Genomic DNA, 26,668 nt, shown 5'->3' with positions numbered 1-26,668 from the left:
CAAGAAAAGAAGAATAAATACCAAACAATGCTTTATTATATTCATACAAGACAAATTTTACCCATCAGACATTATCATCACTGTAATTTCTATGCCATTGTTAGCATGAAATAATGCACAACTTGAGAGTTCATTCTACCATTTTTTTTATACCACGTAGAACGAGATATTTTGTTCACGTTCCATCCAATCCTAATGGACATTCCTGCCCCGTGTCAGGTCACAGCTTGGACTTCTTAGCCTCGTAAGATTTTCTGAGGACCCTCCGAAGTACTTTGCCGATGTGGTTCCTCGGGATGGAACTGACCAGCTCGACTCCCCCCGCTAGTTGTTTGTATGGCAGAACTTTCTCTAGTGTATGGAAGAGACCGGTATTAGTCAATGGCAGGTTCGTTATTTATTTTCAATTCTAGAATTATGATTTTATTTGATTATTTACCGATTTTTTATCGAGTTTAATCTTGAGACAGTCAGTGAATATATACTGATTATCGAAATGGCTTCGAAGAAATAATTGTTGTAATGAATCATTTGAAACAGGGTAACTCGGGGCTGTAGGAGAAAAAAAGACTAAATATTCTTTACTCTGCCAACGAAGAAAAATGGGACATTATCAACCACTTCCCCCAAAGAGAAACAAAAAATAAAATCAATAGTTATTAAACTGCTAATTAGCCAGTACCTGCAACATGTTTGATAACAGCATCCGTATCTAAGGTTGCGTCAGCCATCGGCACAATCCAGGCCCTTGGTACTTCGCCAAGGCGCCCGTCGGGAACGCCCGCCACTGCCACGTCTCTCACGCCTTCTATTCTCTTAATGATGTTCTCAAGCTCGGCTGGAGCCACCTAGAAAAAGAGAAGTGATCCAAGTGTGAATGTTGGTGCAACTGAGAAAATCTCTATGAATTTAAGGTGATAAAAAGTCTTGAAGTAATTAGATTGATTCATCGTCATCATCATTATCATCATCATTATCATGTCCTCCTACGCCCATTGAAGCAAAGGGCCTCGGTTAGATTTTGCCAGTATTCTCCATCTTGACCTTTTAATTCGATACTTCTCCATTCATCATCTCCTACTTCACGCTTCATAGTCCACAGCCATAAGGGCCTGGGTCTTCCAACTCTCCTAGCGCCTTGTGGAGCCCAGCTGAACATTTGGTGAACTCTCTTGGGTAGTGCGAAGAGCATGCCCAAACCATCTCCATCTAGCCCTCAGCATGATCTCATCCACATATGGCACTCAATATATATTAATCAAACTAGAAATTGATTCAATTTATTTTATTTATGGATCAGTGCTCTCGTTTCTTGGTTCTCGATAACAAGATTTTTAGACCTTGTTCACTAAGATAACTTTATTTTGGCAATATTTATCAGACATTTCCTGTCACTAATATGAGAAAGGAAAAATGAACTTTTTCCACAAAAACACTAAGGTGATAAATTGGCTGTACATTGGGCTATTCAGGAACTTGGATTCCCTGTACTGAGGCATGAAAGACTTTCTTTTTCTTGTAAAGTCAACATTATTTCACTGTGGTTGAAACCGTATTTCTTAATTCTGAAAACACTGCAAAGTGAACTGTTCACCTATATAGACGTGTGCGTCATGCACGTAAAAGAATCTCCCCTATACAATAAAGAGCAAATGACTGAAAATATATATATGTATATATATATATATATATATATATATATATATATATATATATATATATGTATAAATATATAAATATATATATATATATATATATATATATATATATATATATATATATATATATATATATATATGTGTGTGTGTGTGTGTATATATATATATATACATACAGTATATTATATATATATATATATATATATATATATATATATATATATATATATATATATATATATATATATATATATATATATATACTGTATATTTCCTGATGTAAAGGGTACCCCGAGAGGTATAATAAAACCACATACCACCACAAATTTCCGAACCAGCGGGTTGTAGTTAGGAACGGAGGGGTGGAGTGGGGGGGGGGGTGAGGGTTGAATCTGTGTTTGTGTGCTTATTTACCTTAAATATTCGGACGACATTTTTGACGGTTTGTGTACACTAGTCTAGGAATATTAAAGATTTAGTCTTATATAGACTTCACCCAACAAGAGCACATAATCACGATTGTATTATTATTATTATTATTATTATTATTATTATTATTATTATTATTATTATTATTACTTGTTAAGCTACAAACCTACTTGGAAAAGCAGGATGCTATAAACCCAAGGGCTCCAATAGGAAAAAAAAATAGCCCAGTAGGGAAACTAGGAAAAATAATCACAAGAACAATTTAAATCCCCAATAATCAGAATATATCTTAAAAGTTCCAGGATATCGCATGAGCAGATGAACGTTATTTGATGAAATTTGCTGTATATAACTATATATATATATATATATATATATATATATATATATATATATATATATATATATATATATATATATATATATATATATATATATATATATATATATATATATATATATATATATATATATATATATATATATTTATATATATATATATATATATATATATATATATGTATATATATATATATATATATATATATATATATATATATATATATATATATATATATATATATATGTGTGTGTGTGTGTATGTATGTTATTACTAGCTAAGCTACAACCCTAGTTGTATGATTCAGTGACTTGAATGGGATCATTAACTTTTGGAAGAAAGTGAGTCACAGATGAAAAAGTGGCCTTGATAAGAAATCGAAAAATTCCAAATTACATCTAGTTAAATTTTACCCTTCTCTGAAGAGCGAGCAAACATGTGTGAATCAGCAAATTTCATTGAATAAATGACCTTCCAACATAGTTGATGAAAGTACCGAAGTTTAAGAAAAAAAAATATATTTTTTCAAAGTTTTAAACAAATGTCAGAGAACTTTACTCCTCACCAACATCTCACCTGATATCCTTTAACCTTGATAAGGTCCTTTATCCTCCCAGTGATATAAAAGTTGTCATCCTCATCGAAGTAGACAAGGTCGCCCGTGTGGAGCCATCCTTCACGGTCAATGGTCTCTGCTGTGGCCTTTGGGTTATTGGCATAACCTAACATGACCGAAGGTCCTCTGACATAGAGCTCTCCTTCCTGCCTCTCGCCAAGCATTTCTCCAGTCTCAAGATCAACAACCTTTAGAAGAAAGAAAACTCGTATATGAACAGAAGAATTACTATGTGCCATGATCATTGGACTCCAAAGTCCTACACCTTAGGGGAAGATGGGCCATCAGTGTGCCTGGCGTGGTTCACTGTAGGCATTACTAAAGTCTTTGGACCCACCTTACACCCTTCCACTTCATCCCCATTCCAAATTTCTGTCTCCCAACTTCCTATCCGAACTCTCTTAGCTTCTACCCCATACTGCAATTAAGGCGTCTTCCCCTGTATGCCTCTAGGTGGTGAATGGCCTTCTCACCTCTAGGGCCGGATCATAAGGCCCAAATACATGGCTGCAAATACAACATACGTTACCTTTGCTTGGAAGAACGGCCCGAGCTTCCCGATACAGCCTTCTTTGAAATACGTCTCGTTACTAGTGCCAGTGCCAATGCCGCTCGACTCGCTCATTCCCCAGCCCTGCATTGCCATTCGTCCGCTCTGAATGAAGAAAGAGGAGTGTCAGGGTCTTTACTGATATATAACAACAAATGTAGCCGTTTCTAGTCCACTGCAGGATAAAGACCTCAGACATGTCCTTATTCATGTCTGGGGTTTGGCCAGTTCTCATCACCGTGCTGACCAATGAGGATTGGTGTTATTGGGAGATTTTTGTCTGACTGCTCACAGCAAACCAATCTAGTATGGGTGGCCCTAACACAGCATTTCTCAACCTGATGGCCCATGCCCCCACCCCTAGTCGCTAATACTTGTGGCCCCCTCCCCTTAAAAAAAATGCAGATTTTGTTTCATGTTGTTAATACAATGACTCTAGAATTATAAATCAAAGTAAAAATTTTTGCTGAACAATACCATCAATGGGACACTTGGTGTTGGGTTTGTGTGACAATGCCTCTTATGTCCGTCTTGGAAACAGCTAGGCGAATATCGTTCCCAACATCAAGATGGTTTCTGGACTTCGTGCCGCCCGGTTGAAGGCCTGGGGCCCCCGTTTGAGAAAGGCTGCGTACGTTAAGGTAGCCCTACTCAGAAAGGGGATGTATATATATAGTTTTCATGTGTAGAATCTTTTTAAGGTTCAGTTTAAATTTAAACTACTGACGGAAGAGTATTTGATTATGCACTGATAATGTTTGTGGATTACTAGCAACAGGTGAGTGTGGGATTGCTGACAAAATTAATTTATAGATGAACAAAGGTTGAGGCCAGTTATGTCAGAGCTGTAATGTTTTTAAAATGTCTAATTATTTGGATACTTCATCAATAAAATGCCTGTGATCATCATATAGAAATCTTCAAGAATTACAGTTTTTCATTAAACTATCATATAATTTCAAAGGATTACGGGAAAACTCTCTCTCTCTCTCTCTCTCTCTCTCTCTCTCTCTCTCTCTCTCTCTCTCTCTCTCTCTCCATTAGTTTAAGACTTTGAAGATAACTTCATATCCATAATCATCCTTTTTCCAGTGCCTTTGCTGGTACTAGTATGGAACCCTTCAAAGTTTCCAAATAATTCCAACTCGTTAGATTATTTAGTCGCTGCAACCTCACCATCCTCGTGAGCTAAGGAGTGTGGGTTTGGGGGAGCCTATAGGTCTATCTGCTGAGTCGTCCTCAGCAGCCATTGCCTGGCCCACCTTGGGCCTAGCTTGGGTGGACATGGGGCTTGGGCAATGGTCATATGTATATATGGTCAGTCTAGATCATTTTCCTGCTTGATAGGTCAAGGTCACTTTCCCTTGTCCCTACCATTCATGAGGCCTTTAAACCTTTAAAAACGAGAAGCATTAATCTCAAGTAAATCTCACTTTCTTTTTTTTTTCATAAATTCCTGGAAACAGGACAAAGCAATATCAAGACGGACTAGATTTAAAGCTACCAAGTGAGGATAAATGGGAAAAAATTTATGAAAATGAATGCTATAATAGAGTAGATTCTTTTCAAGTAAATAGAGCGGAAATTATGTTACATAAGATATTAAAATTGGACTAGACATCTTCCCCCCCCCCCCTCTCTCTCTCTCTCTCTCTCTCTCTCTCTCTCTCTCTCTCTCTCTCTCTCTCTCTCTCTCTCTCTCTCTCTCTTACCTTCTTAGTGATGATTTCTAAAGTGCGCGCTGCTATAGGCTCGGACCCCGTCACGAAGGTGATGAGCGACGACAGGTCGTAGTTCTTCATGATGGGCGAAGTCTCCAGGAACCGCAACACGTACGGAACGACGGGTGAGAAAGTCACTCTGTGGTTCTCGATGGCTTTGAAATATTCCTTGGGAGTAAACTTGGGCAGGATGACTGCCTTCCCTCCGCTGAATAACGTGTTCATCGTCATGTTAAATCCCATCATGTGGTACATCGGGATGAATATCAGCGACGAACCGTACAGGTTGAAAGAGCGGGGTGGGGAGATGCTGGCTAAGTATCTGGGATAAAGAATTTTTTTTTCATTAGAATATAGTTCATTGATTTGATTGATTATTTACTGGTTTTAGTGCTATTACACAGATTGAAGGATGTCGAATCTCTCTCTCTCTCTCTCTCTCTCTCTCTCTCTCTCTCTCTTGTTTGCATATCGCTAGCTACTGATCCATAATTCCTTGAAAGAATAGCTGGTACATTCATTGTTTCATTGGTCGTATATTTCAATCACGATTTTGACTAAAAGAAAGATGTGTGGATGATTGCCACATCCTATCTATAACATGACAAACCACCCACGTAACTTTGATATACCTCATGAGGCTTACAGACAGAGTCCGTGCTTGCCCAAAACAGGCTTAACCTATGACACAACGCAAGCACGTTTTACCCACTTCCTTTGAACTTGCGTTGTTATCAAGTTGCGGTGAGAAAGCATGACGCCTTTAGGAAGCCCCGTGGTGCCAGATGAAAGGGGCATCAGGGCAACAGATGTGCCAGCGTCAAAGGTGTTGTCCTGAAATGGCAATAGTGACTAAGAAAAATCTCTAATAATGGCACAGCGCGCAGAACGGCTGAATTATTGTGGGCAGCTGCAAGCAGATATAGTTAATGCGTTTAAAGTTTGACTTAGCAGAATAATTTCATCCTTAAGCACAAGTTTGAACCAGCTGAGAACGTAAACACGTCAACATCTGCTTTCATCGTAGTGAGTTCAATATGCACACACATACGTTAATTTGGTTAAAAATCTATTCGTTGAAGTTCTTGTTACAGTATATATACCATGTGGAAATTAGTGTAGGATCTAATTTTTATAAATTAAAAAAAAAAGAATTCAATTCTACTTAAAGAAAGATTCGTGTTTTGCTATGAATGTACAACATTGGCATGAAATTCCCGTGCTTCAAGCTAAAATTTGACATAAGTTCTATGAAATTGTTTAACCTTATGTTTAGGCTCAGGTGCTGTGGAGTTCATGAGGTCAGTGACAGAGGGTCTTGTCGAAGTCTTTCTCGAAACAACCCACAGCTTTTTGAGAGCGTCGGGAGACAGTTCCTTAAAGACTTCTTCCATCTTTAGGGCCACTTTCTCGTCCTGCGCTATGGCCCACCGAGATTCACTTAGACCAATGATGTGTTTCAGCTCCTCTGAAAACGTAAGAAATGTGTAAACTTTTCATTCTTCCTCGAAAAATCAGAAGCTTCAATTCAGGTAAAAAAAAATGCCATTGTTAGGAAAAAAAAAAAAGATGGTTTGCCAAAGACATGTGAAAACTCGTTTGAAAACGTCACTGGCCAAGAGTTCTCTTGCTTGAGGGTACACTCGGGCACACTATTCTATCTTATCTCTCTTCCTCTTGTTTTGTTAAAGTTTTTATAGTTTATATAGGAGATACTTATTTTAATGTTACTGTTCTTGAAATATTTTATTTTTCCTTGTTTCCTTTCCTCACTGGGATATTTTCCCTGTTGGAGTCTTTAGGCTTATAGCATTCTGTTTTTCCAGCGAGGGTTGTAGCTTAGCATTTCTATTAATACCTAATAATAATAATAAGGATAGGGAAGTGGGGAAAATGGGGAAAGGAAGAGTACCCCTGGATACAATCCAATTTATAGCTCAAAAGGCAGGTACTCGGGATGGGAAAGATTAAGGAAATAGGCAATTAATAATAATAATAATAATAGTAATAATAATAATAATAATAATAACCTTTGGTTGAAGCAGGATTGATGAGGACACAAGTGGCTTCAGCGAGGATGACGGACAAAAGGGCCACGGGCATATCGATGTGGTTCCTGCAGCCCAAAAGGACTTTATCCCCGGGACGTACCCCAGCTGCAACCAGGCCGTTACGCATCGTGGGTATGGCTCGTTGGAGATCTCCATAACTGTAGACTTTGCCAGATTGGGCATCAACCTAGAAAGACAGAAGACGCCATCATTGACATAAGGTCTTTGAGGTAGCGACAGGCTAGGAATTGTTGAGGTAAATATAAGTGAATTAACATAGCTGAATAATGTACAACTGTTTCCCATTTGCATGCGACTATTAATGAAGATAGAGTTGTTATCATTGTGAACTTGAACCTTTGTGGGTAATCTCGTGTAATAATTTCCTGAGGAAATTATCTTGATTTACATGGTCAATATTCTTATCATTAATGGCTTACTGCTAATACTATTACCAATCCCTATTTTGTTATAAAAACGACTTGCTCAGAAATAACAGCAAAAATTAATATTTTTTTTTTATACTAACAAGGGCAGCGTCCTTTTCCCCGTGTTTTGTCATCGCATTTAAGAGGGAAGAGGCGTAATTGACGTTAGGAATTTCGGGAAAGGGAACGTCCCCTCTCCATTTGACGATACGGCCATTTTCCTTCGCCATCTTGCGAATTCCTTCCCTTGGTGACGCTGAAAAACATGAAAGAGAAAAGAAAATAATTCGAGATGAAAATACTCATTTGGAAATGACATATATAGAAATAAAGTTTTTTTCTGTCTTCATATTTGCATTGTAACGATTACGCTAGAATTCATTTTAGCAGAGGACAAAATTTATTGTAGAATTGTATGTATTTCATCATCATCTCGTACTACCAGATGAGGGACCTGGTTGAGTAACGAGAACTCTGGGTGTGGAGGAAATGTCCCCCTAAATCTCAATAAAGTCACTGGCAGCATGGTGACGGATTGGGTTTAAGATGATAGACAAAATGTCTTTTTGGGTTCTACTTTTGATGCCTGGCGGATTTTCTTACTGGAATTAGTATGGAACGGCAGAGGTCACTGACCTTTGTTAGATAGGCACTGCGCATCACAAGGAACTGGTTGTCCTTTGATGAATATAGCCAATGAATTCTATATGGATTTAGTATGTATTTAGAATGGAATTACAGATACAATACATGGGACAACGTGATTTATTTCAATGGTTGTTCACAATAGCAATAGTTATCAAAATAGATCCTTTTTCAGGGATTGTATATCAGTGGCGTATATTATATCCTATGATCTCATGACAGGGATGAAGTCTCTCTCTCTCTCTCTCTCTCTCTCTCTCTCTCTCTCTCTCTCAATGTAGTAAACAGTAACACGGTAAACAAATTCAAGAATAAGTTTGGCGAGATCATAAAAACTATGTAAACGTATAAACTAATTCCCTTTATCTCATGAGATGTCATGAGATTCAGATGATAAAAGTTTGTGACAGGCATAACCACTTTTATTTGTGATCGATCTACCGGAATCCAGGCATGGATATTTCTATCTTCGATTGTCTTCTTACTATTATGGCTAAGATACAAGAAGATGATAGAAAGGCCTCTTTTGTCTTTGTTGGTGATTTCAGTGCGCACCATTGGGAGTGATTAAATTCCGTTTGTTCCAACACGGAGTACTTACCTCGAACTACTTTCTTAGGAGTATCTGGGATCTCCTCCCAACCGACCAGAGTTTTGTGTAGTTTACCCTACTCCCGTTTTCTATGGGGGTCAACCTCAGGCGGAGTTATACACGCCCTGAGGCTAACCCCGGGTCAGGGAGCATGCTTTCTCAGGTCTCGACCTCCAGCAAGTTCTCTGGTCGCGTCGTGATAACATCTCGACGCTCTCCTTAATCCCAATGCGACTTTTTGTGTCCCCGACCCTTTGTGTCTTGCGTGGTCTCCACGTGGTATACTTGTATCCTTCCCTTGTGTCTCCGCAGTCCCACGTGGTACCTTTGTGCTTCCCTTGTTCCTTCCCTTTGCGTTCCTGTGTCTTACGGTGTGTTACTAGTGCGTAATGGAGCATCCCCGCCGTTGTCCTGGGCCCATGGCCGGAAAATCATGTGGTGCTTTTCTTTCGAAACCGAAGGTGGACCCGCACTCCTTGTGTTCATCGTGTAGGGGCAGAGTGTGTTCCCCTACGGACACGTGCCCGGAGTGCGAATCGTGGAACGAAGTTCAGTGGGTGCGCTTCGGCACGAAGAAGAAGAAGGCGCCCAAGAGGTCCCCTAAGAAGGCGAGCATCTCCTCTCCGCTTGCGTCTCCAGGAGGGTTGTCAGGGCGAGCCTCCATGTCACCTTCCCCTACCCAGAGTAGGGGACAAGGTAAGTCCGTTGCGGGGAAGAAGCCGGCGGCTCTTCCCCAGGAGTCTGTATTGCAGGATAGTGGGGTAGTGGTGTCATTCCAGGCAAGTGAGGGGCCTGAGGGAGGGACGGGTGTGTGTTCTGAAGATGGAGCCCTGGTGCCTGTGGGGCACGTCTCGTCAGATGACCCTATGTGGGGTAAGAATGTTAATGCCTCAGACATTTTTGGTAAGCATGGAAAGACCACGGTGCAGACACGTGGACCGTAACAGTTCTGAAAGAAGGGTACAGGCTACCCTTCCTAGCGGACCCCCCGTCTCTAATACCAGACCTACAGGCAGGGTGGTTGGCTCCAAAGGACCCCTTGAGGAGGACAGCTCTGCAAGAGGAAGTCTCGGCGAAGCTGGCAAAAGGAGCGATAGAACCAGTCCAGGAGCCGGGCCCGGGGTTCTACAGCAGACTCTTCCTGGTAGAGAAGGCAACGGGAGGTTGGAGGCAGGTCATAGACCTCTCGGCCCTCAACAAGTTTGTGTGCAAGACCGACTTCAAGATGGACACCCCGAAGTCGGTCCTGGCGTCCCTGAGGGAAGGGGACTTCATGATGTTCATAGACCTCAAGGACGCATACTTCCAAATCCCAGTACACCCCTCCAGCAGGAAGTACCTAAGGGTAAGATGGGGTGCCCAGACATTGCAGTTCAAGACCCTCTGCTTCGGGCTGTCCACAGCTCCTCAAGTCTTCACGAGGGTCTTCACAACAGTCTCAGTATGGGCACACGAACAGGGCATCCGCCTGATTTGGTACCTGGACGACTGGTTGTTACTTTCAACCTCGGGAAGTACTGAGGGAGCAAGGCACAAAGCTTCTGCGGTTCTGCAATATCCTGGGCATCATCATCAACCTGGAGAAGTCTCAACTGATACCCTCCACCAGGATGACCTACCTCGGAATGGTCTTGGACTCCCGGTTGGAGAAAGCCTTCCCTTCCACAGAGAGACTAGACAACTTGGACCAGATCCTCCGTCCCTTCCTGTCGGACCAGCCCAGGAGAGCGAAGGACTGGCAAAGATTGATAGGCCATCTCGTATTGTTGGAAAAACTGGTCCCCCAGGGGAGGCTCAAGCTCATGGGGGTCCAGTGGAACCTGAAGGAGCTCTGGAACCAGAGGGACTCCCCCCACAAAGTGATTCCTGTTCTCCCGGAAACAAAGGAAGTCCTGGAGTGGTGGCGCAGCAGATCGAACACACTCAAGAGAATGCACTTCGCAGCCGACACTCCCGAGATGCTCCTGTTCACGGACGCATCCAAGGGGGGGTGGGGTGCCCACCTCCTCGGAAGGTCAGCAAGAGGAAAATGGACAGACGAGGAGAAGGCTCAACACATAAACGTCCTAGAAATGAGGGCAGTTCGTAGAGCGTGCCTAGAGTTCGTCAATCTACTCCGGGGGAACAGCGTGTCACTGATGGCCTACATAAAGAAGCAGGGAGAACTAAAATCGAAGGAGTTGTGCGACCTCACGTTGGAACTTCTGGAATGGGCCGAGGTGGAGCAGATCAAGATCTCAGCAAGGTTCATTCCGGGAAAAAGGAACGTCCTGGCCGACGGCCTCAGCAGGATGGGACAAGTAATAGGAGCCGAGTGGTCCCTACACCCAGTAGTGGCCAAAGTCCTCATCCAAAGATGGGGGTCGCCAGTGATGGACCTCTTTGCGACAAGACTGAATGCACAGCTCCCCGTGTTTTGTTCTCCTGTGCCAGACCCAAGAGCGGCGTTAGAGGACGCCTACCAGCACCCTTGGGACAATCTCGACGTTTACGCCTTCCCTCCTTTCGCGATGCTCAGGCAGGTGCTCAACAGAGTAAGGAGGGCCCACAACCTGAAGATGTCTTTGGTAGCGCCCTGGTGGCCGGAGAGAGAATGGTTCGTGGATCTAAAGGAACTAGCGTGTCTTCCACCTTGGCCCCTCCCGGACAGGCCAGACCTTCTCCGGCAGCCCCATTTTCAAAGGTTCCACGAGAACCCTCGGTCCCTCTGCCTTCACGCGTGGAGGTTATTGAGCGTCTCCTGAGGAAGGAAGGCTATTCGTCGAAGACAGCAGCAATTATGTCAGGGTACTGAGACGTTCATCAGCAGCGGTCTACCAAGCAAAGTGGGCCACTTTCACTAATTGGTGCTCCTCCAGGAGCATCAAGCCACTGAAGGCCTCCATCCCGGAGGTTGCGGACTTCTTGGTCTATCTCAGGGACGTGGTCAACATGTCTATTCCGGCCATGAAGGGAGTCCATGCAGCGTTAGGCCAAGTTTTCCTGCTGAAGGGCATCGACATGGGAGCCTCTAGACATATCTCGATGCTCATCAAGAGTTTCGAACAGGCATGCCCCCCCTCGAGCCGTTAGGGTGCCACAGTGGGATGTGGCCAGGGTCCTGAAGATGTTATCAGAACCCCCGTTCGAGCCCCTAAAAGACATCGTGGACAAAGATCTCACCCTCAAGACTGTTTTCCTTCTGGCTTTGGCCTCAGCAAAAAGGGTAGGGGAGATTCATGGACTGTCTTACGAGGTCTCGCACTCGAAGGGTTGGCGAGAGGCTTCCTTCAAGTTTGTACCATCCTTTGTAGCTAAGACCCAGAATCCAGCCGTGTGGGATCTCAGGTTTGAGGGGTTCTCAATACCAGCAATTCCCCGTTTGGACAACCCGAAGGACTTAAGGCTGTGCCCTGTCAGGGCAATAAGGAAATACCTAGAGAGGACAGCTAAACTTCGGCCTAATATCAAAAGTCTGTTTGTCTCCACAGGCCCAGTGAAGAAGCCAATCTTAAAGAATACCATCTCCTTCTAGCTGCGACAGGTGATTATCAGAGCCTACAGTAGTGCAGGAATTCCCCTGCCGGGCAAGCCCAGGCCCCACGACATTAGGGGTCTAAGTACCTCGTTAGCATTCGAGAAGAATATTGCAGTGGGCCAATTCCTGAGAGGTGGCACCTGGTCTAACCAGTCGACCTTCACAGCTCACTACCTAAAGGACTATTCGAGGAAGTCCCTAGACGGATTCTTAATAGGAACCGTCCTCTCCGCGCTCCAAACGGTTTGACGACATAGCCCCAGAAACAACCGCGGATGGTAAGACCAAGAGACACAGGTTCGTTCCTTAACCCCCTTGTTCTTCATTCCCCTATTTCCGCTCGAAGATGTGCTCGGGTAGTCCCCCTGAGCCTGTTTCAAGGCACACGATCATCGGAAGGACATGTCTCCTAGGAATTCTTGCAGAGGTGAGTTACTTAGACACTAAGATAGAGCTCTTTGTGTAGTTTTCCCAATTTTTCGTGGTTCATGAATGGCAACAGAACATAGCCCCTTATCTAGGTTCCCCTGATCATGCTTAGCTCGGTCTCTAGGTCTAGAAGGCCACTCCCACCTCTTAAAGTGTAAGTCTCCTAAGAAAGTATTTCGAGGTAAGTACTCCGTGTTGGAACAAATCACAAATTTTAAGTAATTTGTATTTTTCCTAACAGTACTTACCTCGAACTACTTTCGGGTAATGGCCCACCCTTCCTTCCCCGAGTGCCTTACTGGACCTCTTAAGAACCTAAGCTACCAAGAACTTACTGGAGGTCGAGACCTGAGAAAGCATGCTCCCTAACCCGGGGTTAGCCTCAGGCCGCGTATCACTCCGCCTGAGGTTGACCCCCACAGAAAACGGGAGTAGGGTAAACTACACAAAACTCTGGTCGGTTGGGAGGAGATCCCAGATACTCCTAAGAAAGTAGTTCGAGGTAAGTATGGTTAGGAAAAATACAAATTACTTAAAATCTGTGATTTCTCCTACCGATCGCCAAGGCTTAAGAGTTTTAGACTTTGCCTCTGAATCAGGCTGTGAGCAAATCATAAGTGAAGCTACTCAGGTCTGGTAACTGCTTGGACCTCGTATGCACTGATTCCCCTGGCATTATAACAAATAAGGTTGGTTCTCCAGTTGGAACATCTGGTCATGCCATGATTTCATTAGTAGTGAAGACTGAGTAGCCTATCCCTGATATATCATACTCGTGTAAGACTTATATGAAATCTCAAGTAGACTGGAATGGGATTTTGCATGATCTTTTGGGCTTGAATTGGTCACAATTGTATAGTAATGTTGATCCTGTCGTCCCTTTGAATGAGAATCTAGTCAACATAATTGATAGGTGTATCCCTTCTCGTGTGTTAAGGTACCAAATGAAGGAGCAACCATGGTTCAATGATGATTGTAGACGTGCTTATATGGAAGAGCGGGAGGCCTATCATCTTTGGAAGGATAACAGATCAGATTTGACTTGGAATAACTATACTCAGCTTAGAGCTTTTGCTCAGAGAGTTTATGCTTCAACTGAAAAGGAATACAATTTACCTATAAAAGAAACCTTTTCTGGTACAACCCAGGAGCATAAGTGGTGGACTACCCTTAAATCTGCACTCTTTGGTGTAGATGCAACAGTTCCTCCTTTACTTAAACCAAATGGGTCTGTCACCCACTGTCCAAAGGAAAAGGCAACCTTTCTGGCAGATGTTTTTGACAGTAAGCAGAGTAACGAGAACTCGAACTACCTCATTCCTGGTTTTCTGAGTTAAAGTAATTAGTTTAGCTTTTCGATCACGTGAAATTAAAGCTCTGTTGATGGACTTTGATTCTTATGGAGGTGTAGACCCAAATGGTATTTTTCCTTTGTTTTTTATAAAGACTGCAGATTTCATCGCTCCAAGGTTATCTGTTATTTTGCGCAAGTTAGCAAGAAGAGGAGCTTTTAGCACTTGTTGGAGAATTGGTAATGTTGCTCCACTATGTAAATGTGTTTGTGGTAGCTCAAGCCCAACTGATTACCGCCCAATTTCCATAACTCCCCTATTATCTAAAGTTTTTGAACGTCTTTTGGCAAAACATTTTAATAGGTTAGCCGATGGTAATCATCTGTTCCCTAGTTTGCAATTTGGGTTTTGTAAAAGCCTTGGAGCATGTGATGCCCTACTTACAATCTCCAATGCTGAACAGAAATACCTTGATTGTGGTCAGGAAGTTCATATGATTGGCCTTGATGTTAGTGTTGCCTTTGACCGTGTTAATCACGAGGCCCTTGTTTTCAAACTCAAACAGTGAGGAGTGGGTGGGTCGTTTCTTAGCATAATTGTTGAATTTTTAAGTAATAGATCTCAAAGAGTTGTTGTCGATGGGCACCATAGTGAATAGAGGAATGAGATATCTAGTGTTCCTCAGAGGAGTGTTCTTGGCCCATTACTTTTCATTCTATATATACATGACGTGGTTTGGCCTAGAAAACAAGCTTGTTGCATATGCAGATAATGCTACTCTCTTTGCATCAATTTCATCTCCTGAATGTAGATCTGGGGTTGGTGAATCCCTCAATAGAGATCTAGCTGAAATTAGTGTTTGGTGCATATTATGGGGTATGAAGTTAAATCCTAACAAAACTCAAAGTATGATTGTAAGAAGGTTAAGGACAGTGGCTCCTCAACAATCGGATCTCAACATTGATAATGTTTCTGTAACTAGGTGTGAATCTTTCAGAATTTTAGGTATGATTCTCGACAGCAAATTTACTTTTGAGAAACACATTAGGTCTGTCTCTTCTTTAATTGCACAAAAAAATTGGCTTATTGAGAAAGTCTTGTAAGATTTTCGGTTATCAATCTATTTTGAAGAAGTGTTTTAATTCTTTCATTCTATATTGTTTCATGTATTGTTCTTCTGCTTGGTTTTCAGCTGCTGATTCTCATCTTAATTTGTTGGACAGAAACTTACGGTCTATCAAATTTCTTACTCCTGATCTAGATATTAATCTTTGGTACCGGCGTTCAATTAGTTCGTTATGCATTTTGCATAAAATTTTTTCATAATTCTGACCATCCTTTACATTTAGATCTACCTGGACGGTACCATTTTGTATGTTATACTAGGTATGCAGTTAATTCTAACAGTCAGGCCTTCTCCATCATGAGGCTCATTATTACACAGTATTATAGAGTTTTATTCCAGCTGTGACAAAGTTGTGGAACGATCTTCCTAATCTGGTAGTTGACTCGGTAGAAATTCTAAAGTTCAAACTTGCATCAAATGTTTTCATGTTGAACAGGCAGTTATGTCTCTTTTTATAGTTCATATAAAAATATCTGTTTTAATGTTGTTACTGTTCATGAAAGATCTGTTTTAATGTTGTTACGATCTTAGAATATTCTATTTTAATTGTTCATTACTTTTCATATAGTTTATTTATTTCCTTATTTTCTTTCCTCACAGCACAGGGCTATTTTTCCCTGTTGGGGCCCTTGGGCTCATAACATCCTGCTTTTCCAAATAGGGTTGTAACTTAACTATTATTATTATTATTATTATTATTATTATTATTATTATTATTATTATTATTATTATTATTGTTGTTGTTGTTGTTCTTGTTGTATCACCAAGTCAAGTGTTTCTATTTTTGTCAGCATGATGATAATCCCCTATGCTTCTTATCAAGAGAAACGGTACTTCGGGAGACTTGAAAGATCGATATGAATTTAGAAATTATTCATAATCTGAAAGTGTCGGTATTCTCTCTCTCTCTCTCTCTCTCTCTCTCTCTCTCTCTCTCTCTCTCTCTCTCTCTCTCTCTCTCTCTCTCTCTCTCTCTCTCATACAAACACAAACATATACTTACACACACACGTATATATATATATATATATATATATATATATATATATATATATATATATATATATATATATATATATATATATATATATATATCCACCGGTAGGTATAAAGAGCCAAGGAAGATATCAATATTATGATTCTTTCATTTCTCATATTTACTTTGCAATGATTTTTTTTTTTTTTTTTTTGCAGCATAGAAAAAAAACTTTGATCACTGAACCAAAATGATAAGCTAAGAACAGCCCTTGGCCTATTTTTATCTGATTTGCATGAAACTAGTGCCAAAATGTGCATAATTCAATTGCACATCTTGCAATATACAACATGATATTGGCGAATGTATGTGCTCTACCGACTAGTATGGAAGTTTGCTGTTCGACGTAGCTCTAATGAAAGCCAATAGTCAATGGCTGAAAATGTAGTCGGCGGAATAAATGTAAAAGAACAACACAGAAGAGGTTTTCGTTTTCACACTAAAAAGATCAAGTGGTTTCGTGAGATAACAGAAGATACACTTAGTTCCAGTGGCGCAGCTAGAGTGTTTGTCTCTCTTCAGTTTGGCGCCCTCATCCCCGACACCCACAAAAAATATATATTGCATGGTGACTCGCTCTTAAAGTTATATATATATATATATATATATATATATATATATATATATATATATATATAGATATAGATATATATATATATATATATATATATATATATATATATATATATATCTATATATATATATATATATATATATATATATATATATATATATATATATATATATAAATATATATATATATATATATATATATATATATATATATATATGTATATATATATATATATATATATATATATATATATATATATATATATATATATGTATATATATATGTATATATATATATATGTATATATATATATATATATATATATATATATATATATATATATATATATATATCTATATCTATATATATATATATATATATATATATATATATATATATATATATATATATATATATATATATATAGATATAGATATATATATATATATATATATATATATATATACATATATATATATATATATACATATATATATATATATACATATATATATATATATATATATATATATATATATACATATATATATATATATATATATATATATATATATATATATGTATATATATATATACTGTATATATATATATATATATATATATATATATATATATATATATATATATTATCATTATTATTATCATTATTAGCTAAGCTACAACCCTAGATGAAAAACCAGGATGCTATATGCCCATGTACTCCAAAGAAATGTGTTGTCACCTATGTTGCTCATCCTCCTCAAGGATTTTGTAATGCATACAACAGTTAAGGATGGCGGAGAAGGGCTGGACTAGATTGGTAATAGGATATTAGGTGACCTAGTATATCTTGATGACACTGTCCTTATGAGCAAAACTCCACAGGATTTCCAATGCTTTCTTACCAGAATGTATGAAATACACGAGGTTGAGCTCAAGATGAATAGAAGTAAGGCAGAGATGATGAGAACGAAATATGTAATGGAAGATGAAATATCATTGGAAGGTGAAAGAATTAATGAGGTAGAATCATTTAAATATTTAGGAACTATGATCTCTAATATAGGGTATTCAGAATTGGAGTTTAATAAAAAAAAAAAAAAAAAAAAAAAAAAAAAAAAAAAAAAAAAAAAAAAAAAAAAAAAAGGAAATCAGACAATGGCTAGGTTAAGTAAAATTTGGAAATCTAATCGCCTGAAATTACATATAAAAAATCTCGCTTTATATCACTTTAGATTTTGTAGATTTGGGAACAAAGCACTCAGAAGAATATTGGGAGTTAATATGTGTGTGTGCAGGCATACGCGTTTGAGAGAGAGAGAGAGAGAGAGAGAGAGAGAGAGAGAGAGAGAGAGAGAGAGAGAGAGAGCCTTATTGCCTTATTTTATGTTTGGGTTCCCCCAGGTCCCTCAGTGTGAGGCACCTCGTATATCCACCAGAGTTGCTAATGCATCTTCCGGAGTATTTTGCATCTTCCAGTCTTGGAGAGAGAGAGAGAGAGAGAGAGAGAGAGAGAGAGAGAGAGAGAGAGAGAGAGAGAGAGAGAGAGAGAGAGAGAGAGAGTTAGAAGGATTTTGGATGTCTAAAAACTTTATTCCATCTGCAGAGACTCCATTTGCTCTTGGACTTGTAAGTTAGGGATGGGGGTTTTTAGGGAAGCATATAGCTGTATATGCTGAATTATCAACAGCCATTGCCTGGCCCTAGCTTGGGCGCTGATCATATGCATATATGGTTAGCCTCTAGGGCATTTGTCACTGTTCCTTGCTTCTGCCATTCATGAGTGATCTTTAAACTTTTAAAGGGGGAAAAATTGTGAAGTGGATGAAACGTTAGAATTAGTTTCTTAATAGTGGTTTTGAGTGAGTCCATATTCAGTAATAATTCGATATATTTTGAATTTTAGTCTTTGAATAAAGCAATTTATTTTTGGAAATATCCGAGGATTCTTTTAAAGCTTATTAATTCTAATACGATTCGCATTTGTGCTGGACTTTGCACAGTTTTTTATAATAAACATTATTAATAATTTAAGAAAATAATGATTTTCAAGCCTTCTTCTGACTATCAAGAAATAGGGAATTGAAGCATTTATTCATATTGCTGTACTAATTAAGATTTCATTTATCTTAAAACATTATAATTCATAAATCTTGTATCTAGGACATCAATTGCTTGCTCCAGTCAGCGCTCCACTTGAAGTGCCAAAGGGATAGGTTAAGCCTACAAAGAAAATGCTTATCAGTGAACACAAAATTATGGAAATAATCTTGAAAGGAAAAACTGCTTGATACATCTTTGGTGGGTCCTGGGTCCTGACTCGACTCCTTAGTAGCTAACTTGGCGGTCACTGAGTCTATAATAACATCTGCTGTTGATTTTACTCGTGTTCCAAGAAGCACGGTCTTGGTAATATATTGACTAGTATTACCTTGAAGTTAAACTGCATCACCAACGTCTCGAATTATTTAAAGTAAAATTGTTTTGTGTCATCTAAAGTAAGAGATGCAGTAATTCAAGGTCGGAACATCCGTCGAATCTAATCAAACCCAACGGACTTCAAACCCTTACAGTTGCCAGATTGTGTTATTTCCCCTTGCTAAGTGACATCACATTGTGATAAGAAAGCAAGCGTTTCAAATATGTCCATGACTTCTTGACATCCTCTTACAACTATCATATAGATGAAGGATGAATTACTTTAACCATTACATAAGAAATAGATGAAATAAAGATTATGAATCTTCGAAAGCCTTATTCTTGTGTAGCAACGAACGAAAGGATTGTTTAGTGCTCATACCCAACAATAAGAATTCAGGTTCCTCGTCGGGCACTCTGTTCACAAACACTGCTAACTGTACACTAATCTAACACGCTGTGCCAGGCCAGCATACGTTCAAAGATGATCTCGAGTTTACCCATAAGCATTGTCAACCCTGTAGCATTATTATATATTATATAATTGTACCAATTTGTTTATACATATATTCAAATGTAAGCTACACCTGCATGTTTGCATATCATCATCATTAGCTGTTACTAGTCCACTCGCGTATATGATCTTTCTATGCTAGTTTATAGGCTACACGCAAATGTTTTAGTTCGTCACTCCATCGTCTTCTCTACCATTCCTGCTTCTTTTGTAATATATATATATATATATATATATATATATATATATATATATATATATATATATATATATTATATATATATATATATATATATATATATATATATATATATATATATGTAGGTGCTACTATAGCGTGAGGTCTACCACACTACAGCATGAGATCTACCTCCTGTTAGCACTATAGTGTGAGGTCTACTGATGAGTTATTCGTCCCTCATAGATAAAACACATTTCATACATTTGTTTAAGCAATAAACACTTAATTTAAACATATCTTAGAAATGACTTACATAGATAATTGGATTTCTGATTACATTAAAAAAAAGGAATAAAGGTAAAAATAAACATGTTATTATATATTTCCATACATTTATTCTAGCGATACTCTTCGTACATCAAACATGTTATCATATATTTCCATACATTTATTCTAGCGATACACTCTTCGTACATCAGACATGGTATCATATATTTACATACATTTATTCTAGCGATACACTCTTCGTACATCAAACAGGTTATCATATATTTCCATACATTTATTCTAGCGATACACTCCTCTTCCATCAAACAGGTTAGTCTAGCGATACACACTTCGTACATCTTCTAAGAATGACACAAATAGATCATTGGATTTTTTTCTCATCATCTTCCAGCAAAAATGATCAAGATGAGACTGGAACAGCTGACGACCAGAACCTCGCATTCTCTTCAGAATTATCGTTTTAGCGTCCAACCACGATCGCTCAATTGATATCTCTTTTAGGCCGAGGGAAAAACTGATTTAGGAGCTCCATTTGCTTCCTTTTCAATGAACAGGTCACGTTTTTGATGGATTTGGGCAGTTCACATATTCGATGGTTAGGTGTGGTCCTATGGGACGCTGGTCACGCGGTAGACCTCACCCTCCACCTGGGTAGGCGACATATGGCGGTAGACCTCACGCTATAGTAGCACCTATATATATATATATATATATATATATATATATATATATATATATATATATATATATATATATATATATATATACAGTATACATACATATATATATATATATATATATATATATATATATATATATATATATATATATATATATGTATATGAATATATATACAGTATATATATATATATATATATATATATATATATATATATGTGTGTGTGTGTGTGTGTGTGTGTGTGTGTGTGTGTGTGTGCGCGTGTGTGTGTGTATGTGTGCATAATTTCTCAAATCCATAGATAATCAGCATTATGTGTCTTTTTCGCGTAATTAGCAGTGCTAGTTAATTGCAAGAATTCATGATTCCAGCTTGATCCTGCTAGCGCCTTCAGCTCTACAGTATGTGGACAGCTTTATAAAGTGGTAAATGAATTGGAGCCTTCGGTGACTAGAACAACATTGAAGCCTTCTATAATGCTTCAAATCCATTTAGAGGGCTAAGGAAAACAACCACTTATGTCAGCACACTTGGTGGCACAACCATCCTTAAATAACGGACTGAAATTCAAACAACTTGACTGAGTTATTGTTACGCTGATGAGTAATCTATCGATGCTCTGCCTAACCTATCCCTCATCCAGGACATTGACAAGCTTCCAAAATTGCACGAAGTTCTGAACACAATAAAAGTTATTAAAGAAGGAAAAGTCTGCAGTCGTGACAGCATTCATGATGAAATTGTCAGGCACTAGGACTGCCTTCCCAAAAAGCTGCTGCATTCCGTGATTTTTGGCCAATGGAGGGGAGAGGAAATGCCAAAATCGTGGATAGACTCCATAATAATTCCTATCTATGAAAATAAAGGAGAGGGAAGAAGAGACTGCAATAGCAGCCAAAGTATTTTTTTTTCTATCTGCACTCGATAAAATACTAGCTATACCTATGCTTTTACGTATTACTAGACATACTGTACATCTGAATATGTGCCAACAGAGGCCCAGTGTAAGCTCAAAAAAGAAAGAGGGATCTTCAATATGATTTTTACTCTGAGGCAAATAAAGCAGAAATGTCGGACGTATATGCAAGTTTTTATTGGCCCTACCAATGCCGTTGACGGAGCACCCCTTGAGTTCCCATGGGAGATAATTGCAAAATGTAGTTCCTAACATTTTTTCATAATACTTTACCGCTCTCATTCTAGTATGGAATCAAAAGTCTGCATCGGCTGCTGAGAATCCTCATTTTTTTCCATGTGTATATATATAGGAGTAAAGAATTATGATCTTCAGCCCCCTTTCCTTTTCAATTTGTTCATCTCCCCAATAAATACTTTATTACAGGAGAAACTTCGAGAAGAAGAGGGGGCCAAAATGGAATACCGAATAGGTAGACTGTTCAACATCACATGGTTAGATGCCCAAATAAAAACATCTACACGCTAATTGGTTGACTGGCAGTATGCTGATGACCGTCATTTTGCCCCCACATACTGGAGTCAGTATGACAAATCTTTGACAGTTGCCTTACAGAAAGCAAATTTTCATTTCTTGGCTAATTGCCTACAGTGAATATGTGGATGAGATCATGGTGAGGGTAGGTGAAGATGGTTTGGACATGTTTTCGCACTCCCCAGGAGAGTCACCACACGTTTACCTGGGCTTCACAAGGCACTTGAAGAGTTGGAAGTCCCAGGCCTACATGGCTGAGGACTATGAAGCGTGAAGTAGATGATGAATGGAGAAGTATTGATTTAAAAGCTCAAGATAGAGACGACGGGCAAAATCTAACCGAGGCCCTTTGCTAACGTCAATAGGCGTAGGAAGTGATGATAATGAGGATGATGATGATATATAATCACATAAATGCTAGAGTACTTTAACTGCAAGGCTATTTCTGGGCTACTATCATCTCGTAGAGTTTTTCGTTAATATATTTTCATTGAATATGCCTCTTGGGTAGATAAACTATCGTATAATTGATAAACGTCCAACAGTTCACATTATGGTCATAGACAGTTTCTTGCAAACAGTTAGCATAGGTTGGAATATGGTAACTTGTACACTGCAGTGTTGCTTGGCTTTTTCATTAACGTTTCTTATTCATACATTATGAAGAGGAAGTTTTATCTATAGATTTTTTGTTTGGCAATTATATTCAACAGGTTTTTTTTTATGCTTCGTTTCAGCCCTATTGTTTGAAATCGAAGTTCTTGGCCTCTGTTGTACTCCCATTGTTTTACTTGTAAATATAATTAAAAACAGTAGGAATTATAACCCATAAATATCGAGGTGTTTGAAAATAATAATTGTGGAAAATGTACCGCGATATGAGAAAGAAGAACCCAGCCTCTTACTATTTCACTTTGTTCCTTTCTGGAGAATCCCCCCTCTGTTTTTTTTTTTCTTTTTTTATTTCCTCCAGCTAACCCCCATCTCCATCCCGTTCATACTCACCCATTTCATTTCTGATTCTCTTCTACCAGTTCTTACGTTCATTTTCTCCTTCATTTCACTTCTTTACCCACTTCAGGGTTATGGTGGCCGATGTGGTAACGTCCCTCAGTGGTGAACGTCAGACTGGGGTTCAAGTCCCGCTCAAACTCGTTAGTTCCTTTGTTAACTCGTTAGTTCCTTTGTTCGCTGCAACCTTACCATCCTTGTGAGCTAAGGATGGGGGTTTGGGGAGCCTATAGTTCTATCTGTTGAGTTATCAGCAGTTATTGGCCCTTCTTGGTCCTAGCTTGGATGGAGATGGGGCTTGGGCGTTGATCATATGTATACGTATGGTTAGTCTCTTGGGCATTGTCCTGCTCGATAGTGCAATGTCACTGTCCTTTGCCTCTGCCATTCATGAGCGGCCTATAAATCTTTAAACCTTCATCTCTCATTAATAATTAACTTCTATCATTTTAAAATCTCTTCCCCTCATCAACTTCCGGTTCTATTGTTATCATATAATTAGTGTTCACTCTATATTTCTCTTCATATCGCTTGAATATCGTTTTTGTGTATCAACTGCAATTCTGCTAATTTATTTACTTTTATCATTCCATGAAACACGTTTTATATATTCAATTATTATTATTATTATTATTATTAAGATTTATATATGTGAGGTGGACGTGTTCAGAAGCGCTCCGGACACTTACTGGAATATCTATGGTCATTTACGTGCTTTCCCGTTAAAAATGTGTGTGTATGTGCATGAAGTGCTGCTCTGCCTAGTGAAGTGTTCTTTATCACTTGCAATCCTGTGCTTCTTGTTATAATTGAAAATTTCCCTCTAATCCAATCAGTGCCCGAAATTTCTTCCCACTCAGTGCCATTGGCTGCTTTGGTTCAAACAATGAAAATAAGAATAATATAAAGAGAGGAGTAACGGTTTGCTCTTCGCTCACCCTAACCACAAGGTTGACATAGAAAAAATGACCCCGAGTGTCGATAGTGCCTCTCGTCCCTCCACCCCTCACATACAGAACAATTGTGTTTATTTTATCAATTCTCGCTCTAACAACAGCGATCCGGAGTCCATCACAGATGTCGTGAGAAATCTTTTCTCGGAAGAAGATATCACGATTGCATATGTCTCATGCAAAGACTATATGCCTGACGGCATTCGGAATGATCGAAATGCAAAGAACCTGACTTCTCAGAAGAAAATCTTTCTCATGTCAACATGGCTCAAAACCACAACAAATGTTACCATTTGTGCGGATAACCCATACACCCTTCCTCCTGCCCAGCCAGCTGACCTCAATATAATGACTGTACATAACATTGCAGTAAAAGCATTGGAGTTGTCAACTTCGCTGTCAAATAACTCTGAAGATCTCCGTACAATCCCTGATGCAATCGCTGCAATAAGGCAGCAAATCAGTGATGCAGTAGTGCAGCAAATCAGTGACGCAATCGCTGCAATGAGGCAACAAATCAGTGATGCAATGGGTCACCAAATCAATGGTGCCATCGCTGCAATGAAGCAGCAAATCAGTGATGCAATGGCCCTGCAAATCAATGATGCATTCGCTTAAATGGAGCTAAAAATCAATGAGATAACAAATCAAATTGGAGAGTTGAAGGGAAAATGTAATAAGTTGAATGACCCCACGGATCAACCCCAATTAATACATGAACAACCCTCAACTGACCCCACGCCCACCTCGGGCCCACAAAACACCATCTCTGGCCTGCCGGATACAGGGCCAAGGATCGTTACGAAGCAAACACCAGTCTTGGATACCACCACTTCCCCCTCCCCATCTTTAGACAGAAGAGATTCAAGCGAAGTACCACCCACTCCTACCTCCCCCCCCCCCCCCCCCCCCCCCGTACGATCGACTCATATGCCAGAGCGCTAATTTCAAATGCCCAAGAAGACGACGAGGGATGGCAGACCTCCCGGCGAAAGACAAAGTCCCGACCCGACCGCAACCGCGGTCAGGTCAACCAGCATTCATCCGGGAATATCTCCCCTAACCACCGCCCAAAGAGATGCCACGTCGTTGTCCACAACCTGCATTCCTCAGTGACTGAAGATGCCATCAGGCTATATGTTAGGAAATTAACAGGATCAGACCCCCTCATTCTTCATAGCCTAAAGTGTAAGGTAGAAGGTCGAGTTGCATACAGGGTTTCCTGCTTATTCCATCATCGGGAGGTCCTTGTAGGTAAAAACTTTGGCTCTGAAATACGTGTGTCCTTTTATAATCTTAAGAGAGACCAGCCTCCCCCAGGGACCCTAAACACCCAAATTGATCTACAACAATCAGCCTCACCAAGCAATGCCCCGGCACCTGCCACACCCACACCCCCAAAGGTCGACGAAATTTATGGAGTCATTAAGTATTTTGTCTTGGAACATATATGGGATCAAGCGGAATTTACCTGTTCTTAATGAGTTCTGCAATGATTTTCGTGGCATTATTGCACTGCAAGAAACCTTACATGACCTGGCTATCAGTGATTCGGTACATGTTGATTATAACAGTTTCTCTGTCTCGTCGATGGTTACCCACGACTACATCATTCAAGGTCGTCCGAAAGGAGGTCTCTCATTTCTGTGGCATAGATCTCTGGATAAGTGCGTGAAACCAGTGACGTAACAAACTGACAGACTTCTCGGCTTGCAAGTAACGATCGAAGGTAAAACCATATTAGTTATTAATGCATACTTCCCCTGGGAGTGCCAGTCAAACTTTGATCAGTATTGTATATTGCTAGGAGAAGTTCAAGGTATTATTAATGATACCTCCGCTGACCATATGTGCTTAATAGGTGACTTTAATGCGCACCCATCTAGACTATTTTATAATGAATTACAGCGTCTCTGTCTTCAACAATCTCTTCAAATTAGCGATGTTGCCATCCTGCCTCCTTCCTCCTTTACTTATATACAAAACAGAAATAATATGTCCATCACATCCTGGTTTGATCATTGTATTACCACTGACCGCCTGCATAGCTCTATCACTGAATGTATTATACGATACGACCTATCATCTGCATTCGATCACTTACCCTTACAGATCACATTTCACACACCCTCCCTCCCGGTGGTACCCATCCAAAGGGAGAGGCTGCCTT

At 39.5% G+C, this 26,668-nt stretch overlaps 1 protein-coding gene across 1 annotated transcript; it reads right to left on the bottom strand.

The window, feature by feature from the left end:
* Nucleotides 1–16: 16 nt before the first annotated feature.
* On the bottom strand, nucleotides 17–19,893 carry LOC137653131 (uncharacterized). Its single transcript, XM_068386520.1, has 10 exons — nucleotides 19,805–19,893; nucleotides 7,895–8,049; nucleotides 7,345–7,552; nucleotides 6,580–6,782; nucleotides 6,027–6,148; nucleotides 5,306–5,636; nucleotides 3,573–3,698; nucleotides 3,004–3,231; nucleotides 683–848; nucleotides 17–351 (listed from the first exon to the last, which is right to left on the bottom strand). Exons 2-10 carry the CDS (start codon nucleotides 8,021–8,023, stop codon nucleotides 221–223), a joined length of 1,644 nt encoding a protein of 547 aa, XP_068242621.1. The 5' UTR covers nucleotides 8,024–8,049; nucleotides 19,805–19,893; the 3' UTR covers nucleotides 17–220.
* Nucleotides 19,894–26,668: the final 6,775 nt, after the last annotated feature.

The sequence above is a fragment of the Palaemon carinicauda genome, chromosome 14 (assembly GCF_036898095.1).
Source record: "Palaemon carinicauda isolate YSFRI2023 chromosome 14, ASM3689809v2, whole genome shotgun sequence".
In the NCBI taxonomy this organism is placed as follows: Eukaryota; Metazoa; Arthropoda; class Malacostraca; order Decapoda; family Palaemonidae; genus Palaemon; species Palaemon carinicauda.
Note: the sequence above shows the minus strand (reverse complement) of the source record. Positions and strands in the feature narration are given on the sequence as shown.